This window comes from Argentina silus (genome assembly GCF_951799395.1).
Source record: "Argentina silus genome assembly, chromosome: X".
Lineage (NCBI taxonomy): Eukaryota > Metazoa > Chordata > Actinopteri > Argentiniformes > Argentinidae > Argentina > Argentina silus.
In genome coordinates this window covers 44,882,308-44,888,603 of record NC_139653.1, presented here as the reverse complement: position 1 = coordinate 44,888,603, position 6,296 = coordinate 44,882,308, and the positions used below count along the sequence as shown (strand labels likewise).

The 6,296-nt window shown below is 48.3% G+C and overlaps 1 protein-coding gene across 1 annotated transcript in view; it reads left to right on the top strand.

The window, feature by feature from the left end:
• Nucleotides 1-6,296, top strand: part of LOC310823544 (large neutral amino acids transporter small subunit 4-like) — a 19,882-nt gene that overhangs the window by 11,214 nt on the left and 2,372 nt on the right. Inside the window, exons 6-10 of the mRNA XM_083696415.1 lie at nt 560-652; nt 922-1,055; nt 1,616-1,818; nt 5,432-5,575; nt 6,202-6,296. The exon at nt 6,202-6,296 is cut by the window's right edge and continues 29 nt beyond it. Of these exons, the coding sequence (XP_083552541.1) occupies nt 560-652; nt 922-1,055; nt 1,616-1,818; nt 5,432-5,575; nt 6,202-6,296 (669 nt within the window). The remainder of the gene's footprint in view (nt 1-559; nt 653-921; nt 1,056-1,615; nt 1,819-5,431; nt 5,576-6,201) is intronic.

The following is a 6,296-nucleotide window of genomic DNA, read 5'->3' as shown; positions in this document are numbered from 1 at the left end:
AAAGAAAGTTGTTTACAGTAAGTCGTTGAGAACAGTGTGTTCTCTTGCCTTGAGCTGAAGGCTGAATATAATTGTGCTGCTCTGGACTTTCTCTTGCTGTAGCTATGAATAGTGGAGGGAAAGCTGCCAATGAGACCCCACCCACACTCCACTCATCCACTGTCAACAAAACCTTCTGAAAACATATTTACCATTTCTCACTATTAGGTCACCCTTCAATGGAAGAAAAACAGTTTCTGAGTAATGAGCAGTGACTGCAGTTTATAGTACGTCCACTTCTCTCGCGAAAGCAAAAATACATGTTTTTTTTTTTTTACTCAGTGGGGGTTGGTGGAGGATGGACTCATTCTAACACATGGAACGGAATGAGGAATGGTATCAAACATGCGTGGAACGTTCCGTTCTGAACATTTACGTTCCATGCATTAGGATGAGCCCGTCCTCCAATTTCTACCTCCACCAGCCTCCCCAGTTGCTAGTGTGCGTATGTTTTCACACCAGTGACTTGTATTGTTAGTCTTATAACACCCCGCCTCTCCCCCTTGCGTTCTTCTCTCAGCTTCCCAACATGTTTGGTGACCTGCGCTCCACCTTCATCGCTCTCATGATCGGATCGTACGCCTCCTCCGCCGTCACCTTCCCCGGGATCAAGGTAACTCTCACAGCGTCCGCATGCATGTCAGAATTCCGATCAGAATTATTTTTCTTTCATTTGGCCAGGTATATTTGCACATACAGGAAATTGACTTGGTGAGCGCCGGTGTGACTGTGATAGCCACGCCCACTGAGCTGAAGGCCAAGGCCAAGGCGTTCGCTCAGGGAGTCTTCAGGGCCTTATGCGAAGCGCTATTCAACGTATGAGGGAGTTCATGACCAGGGAGTAAGTTGTGGTGACTGATGGTCCTCTTCCCTCCCCGTCAGGTGATCTATGACCTGGGTGCCACGTTCATCATTATCCTGCTGGTGTGGGCTGCCTGTGCCGGCCTCGTCTTCATCAATTGCTTCTTCAACTGGCCCCTGGAACCCTTCCCTGGACCTGAAGACATGGACTACTCGTAAGACACACACACACACACACGCACATAAGCACACACGCATGCACACACACACCCACACCCACACACACACACCCACACACACACACACACACACACACACAAGGGGATGAACTGCACCACATTTCCGTAGACCATCTCTAGCCCTCCAGGCCACACAGCAACCCTTTAACCTAATATTATCTCCAGCTCACACAGTGTGATGTCTATTTAACCTTCAATCTCAGGGGGAATCTCCGGGCCTACAATAGAGCCTGTATTTTCCTTGCAGCTCAGCTCTATCCCTTAGGCACATGTTCATCTGTAGTTTTAGCAGCAGCAGAGCAGAGGCCCGGGACCCTGCAGATAGGAAAGCCACGGAGATGAGGAGCTCAACCAGGCTTTGTTCTCATTCACCTGGAGTTAAAGTCTCTTTCTCTCTTTTCCTTTTCTCTCTCTCTGTCTATTGCTGTCTCTCTCTCTCTCTCTTGTCTTTCGCTATCTCTCTCTATGTCTCTCTCTCTCTCTCTCTCTCTCTCTCTCTCTCTCTCTCTCTCTCTCTCCATCTCTCTTTCTCTCAGGGTGAAGATCAAGTTCAGCTGGCTGGGCTTCGACCATAAGATCACTGGGAAGCAGTTCTATCGCCAGGTGACCACCGTGGGGCGCCGTCTCAGCGTGGGCAACTCCATGAAGCACAACCCCAAGGAGCTGGCCGCTCAGGAGGGCAACAAGCTCTGCCTCTCCACCGTCGACCTGGAGGTCAAATGCAAGGGGGAGGAGGAGAGTAAGTATTGGCATCTGTGTACAATGAGTCAAGAGTCAATGCTCTTGTCAGATAGACATGAGGATTCACATTGTGTGTGTAGAGCAGGGGAGGCTGGTGGAGGTAGAAATCAGAGGACGGGCTCGTTGTAATGCACGGAATAGAATGAGGAATCTTATCAAACACATGTAATATATGCCTACCAGTGGAGGCTGGTGGAGGTAGAAATCAGAGGACGGGCTCGTTGTGATGCATGGAATAGAATGAGGAATGGTATCAATGATTCTCTGATTCAGAAGCCACCAACATAAGAATATGACAGAGAAAAAAATAATAAACTAGAGACAAGGAAAAGACAGCTGACGCCGAACACACTTTCTGCAAAACCTTCACACAGTTTTGCTCCAATCTTTAGAATGGATCGTAAACTCTCACCGATTATGGCTTGTTTTATCCAAACTGTTTTCAAGCACCAATCCCTTCACAACTTCTTACGCCGGCATAAGCCCAAATAAAAGCCAGTTGGCCAGTTCCATTGAAACGCTGTTAAGAATAATGCGGACAGAAGAAATGAGATCTCTGCCAGTGATCAGCCTAATGGTTACGGGACACACAGAAAGACCGTCCCGCCTTTCTCCTATCATGGCTTCCTGCCCCGGCCCTGGTGGAGAATATTGATAAGGACATACTGACAGAGATAAATGGCCCCAACACAAACAATAGAATGGGGGACTTTCTGTACCTCTTCTATTTTGGCCAGCAGTTTCTCATACACCTTTGTGAAAAAATGTTTTGCAACAGAGTGCAATGGAATAAGAACACAGATTTTCTCTCCCTTGGCTTGTTTTGCCCTACTGAACATAAAGTACATTCAACATAGATTGAAACCCAGAAGAAGGCAGCTTGCTGCCGAGAGGTTGGTCCAGTAAATAATTTGCATCTTTCTTTCTTTCTTTCTTTCTTTCTTTCTTTCTTCACCCGCCTAGTCTGCACCTCACCACACTACCGTGTACATTTTCTTGTTTTCTTGAGCCCTGCTGAGCATAACCTAGGTGTATAAACAGTGGACCCTACTGTAGAGTAGACCTGACTACAATGTTGACGTCTGATAGCGATGGAGCCAGTGCCATTGTTATGGTCTGCGCTGCCAGCTTGTCTGAGGGAAGCTGTCACTGGCACTAAGGTCACCAAGGCTGTGCCTCCTTCTCCGAACTCAAATTCAACCCAACACACAACCACCATGAACTCTGCCTGCACTAACCCAGATCTGTAGCATGCAATTAGCCACAAACCACCGAAATACCCCCAAAATTCCCCCATTTCTCTGCTGAAACATCCCCCCTGTGCCCCTTCTCGCCCCCTTTCCCACCGGGACACCCTCTCCCCCCTCTCCCCCTCTGACCCGGGCCGAGGGTTGTAAACTCTCAGCGATGCGGCCCAGTAGGGGCTCTTTGGTACCAAGCGGACCGTGGAATCGTTTTAGACCGATTTCCTAGAATCCCCGTTCCAAGGCTGTGCGCTGAGGGCTGGGGGGGCTAACAGGGGGGGGGGGGGGCTGACAGGGGGGGTGGGGGGGTGGGGAGGGGAAGGGGCAGTAGGGGAAGGGGCAGAGGCCAGGCTGCAGTCAGCAGGGCCTGGGAGGTCATTATGCAGACGGGATGCCCATGGTGTAGTTAGTAGCTCAGCTGGACGAGTTCCATGTATCAGAAGGCTTTTTAAGAGGCCCCTGACACTGGCTCTGCTCCAGCCCCCTCAGCTGCCAGGCCCCTACACACACACACACACACACACACACACACACACACACACACACACACACACACACACACACACACACACACACACACACACACACACACTATGCCTCTCCCATTTTGCTCACTCATCATTCTGATGCCATTTTAAGGTAGGGATGTGTTTTTGCTTGTTTGGCATTTTGTTGCCACAGACTTTCACACTTTATCTTTCCTGAGAACCAAGTGAGGGCTCATTGTAATGCTTGGAACGGAATGAGGAATTTCAATATATATGTATATATGTATATTTCTTTCTATTCCTCAGATTTCTACCTCCACCAGCCTCCCCTCTGCCTCTGCTTGTGTGTCCCACCAACCACTGAGAGACACATTGATTACATTGTAGTCTGGCTCGAGTCCAGATCTGTTGAAATGTGCTTTGGCCTACATCCACACATGTATGGCAAGACAATGCAGCTTGCTGGCCTTGGGAGTTGGCTTAAGCACTTAAGCACAGATCTGGGGCCAGGCCAGTTCCATTTGGCTGTTTAACTTAACACTGCTCTGTGTTGGTTACTATAGTTGGTGTGTAGAAAAAACAATCTCTGTGTGTTCTTCGTGTACGGGTTAGTCACATCGTGTTCTAGAATGGAATCTAGGAGGCAGGCCAGGGGAGACCCTGTGTTGGAGACAGGTTGTATTAGGTATGATCTAGACCAGGCTTCTCCTGCGCTACTGGGGCAAGCTATTGGGATGTGCAGGCAGTTGCTTCAACAAGGAAGGGAGGCTTTTGAGTTTTAACACAGCTTTATTGCACATAAATGGTACAGTGGAGCACAACAGCCACATAGACCGGACAAAAAAGAAAGAAAATAAACAATCTATTCAACAAAAGGTCCATCTGTCCGTCCCCACCGCCCTCAACGTATCACCTCCACAAACAAAAGTCCCCCCTCTACCGCTGTACACACGGCTCCTCTGTAGCCCCACTTCTCCTCAAACACTGGGAGATCCTTCACCACCATAAAATAACTAAAGTCCAGTTTCATTTGTGCTCTCACCAACCCCCTTAAACATATTGCACACATCATGGCCCAGACACCCCCCCCCCTTCCCTCCCCATCTTGCATTCTTGCAAGATTGCCATCTTCGCCTGGCCAAAAACTAAATTAACAAGATGACATGTTCTCTAACGAGAGAGAGAGAGGGAGAGAGAGAGAGAGAGAGAGAGAGAGAGAGAGAGAGAGAGAGAGAAATACAGGGTTGCAACAAACTAACCATGGGGAAACAAACCTGTAGCACCAGGTAATAAATGCATGTGGCCATCTGTGTGGTTTTCCACTGTTCGCTGTGTGGCATCAACCATGTCCAGTTTACGACTTTGGGACCAGTAGATCATTAATGTGACAAGACCCCCTGGCCCCTCATTTACTGCTACCCCACACACACATGTTACCTGGCCAGCCAGGGACCACACGAATATTTAGACAACAATCTGTTCCTCTATGGCTCTACACCTATGCTACCTATCAGGTGAAAGTGCTTGGGGTAGTTTTCTATCACAACGTGTGGAGGAACTGGACAGACTACAGGTGTACAGCAGGGGAGGCTGGTGGAGGAAAAAAAACATTCCTCATTCCGTTCCATGCATCACAATGAGCCTGTCCTCTGATTCCTGCCTCCACTGAGGTCTATGGTACAGTTCGTAAGGTAGAGAGATTTGAATTAGTTTCAATTAATTTTATGTCTCCACTACCATCAAGTTGTTTTCTGTCACAGGAAATGTATACCGTACCAAATAAATGATGCGTTTCACAAAATTTGTTCTCAAAAATAACAAAACATTAGCATTAAATCTGTCTCTCTGTCTCTCTCTCTCTCTCTCCCCCCCCCTCCAGCCCAGTCCTTCATGAAGAGCATCTTTAGTCCTATCTTCATGCTGAGTCTCATCACCATGTGTGTGACTCAACTCCGACTCATCTTCTACATGGGTGCCATGAACAACATCCTGAAGTCACTCACCGACGGAGACCTCGACACAGGTGTGTGTGTGTGTGTGTGTGTGTGTGTGTGTGTGTGTGTGTGTGTGTGTGTGTGTGTGTGTGTGTGTGTGTGTGTGTGTGTGTGTGTTTGTGCGTGCGTGCGTGTGCGTGCATCTGTGTGTTGAAACACCTGGGGACTATTTCATGTTTCTTCTGTCTCTGCTCTTTGCTCTTTGCCTCTAAGGCAGTCAAGCCAGCTAAGGCGGAAGCTTGTTGCTAACTCTTCTTGGTCTGTCTTCCGTTCTCTTCTGCTTTCCTGTCATGCTGGCTATTTGCTGCTTTTGCAGTGCAGAGGATGGAAGTGGGTAAGTCCCTCAGACTAGACGAGCATAGGGCTCTCTCGTCATCTCCCATTCCCATCTTTGCCTTTGATATTGATTCACTGTGTCATGTGTCAGCATGAAGACTGTGTGGTTCAACTCCTGCTCATAGCCAACCCTGAAACTCCCATCTTCCTCCTGCTTGTGAACACCATGCTATTTTAATTTAGCTTAAGCTTTGGAAATGATGTGAAAAATAAACTCGTTCTCTCTCTCTCTCTCTCTCTCTCTCTCTCTCTCTCTCTCTCTCTCTCTCTCACACACACACACACACACACACACACACACACACACACACACATACAGTGAGTGTGTATACGTCCATCTTTGGCGTGCTGCAGCTCTTGTGTTTGATCACCTCTCCGGTCATCGGCTACATCATGGACTGGAAACTCAAAGAC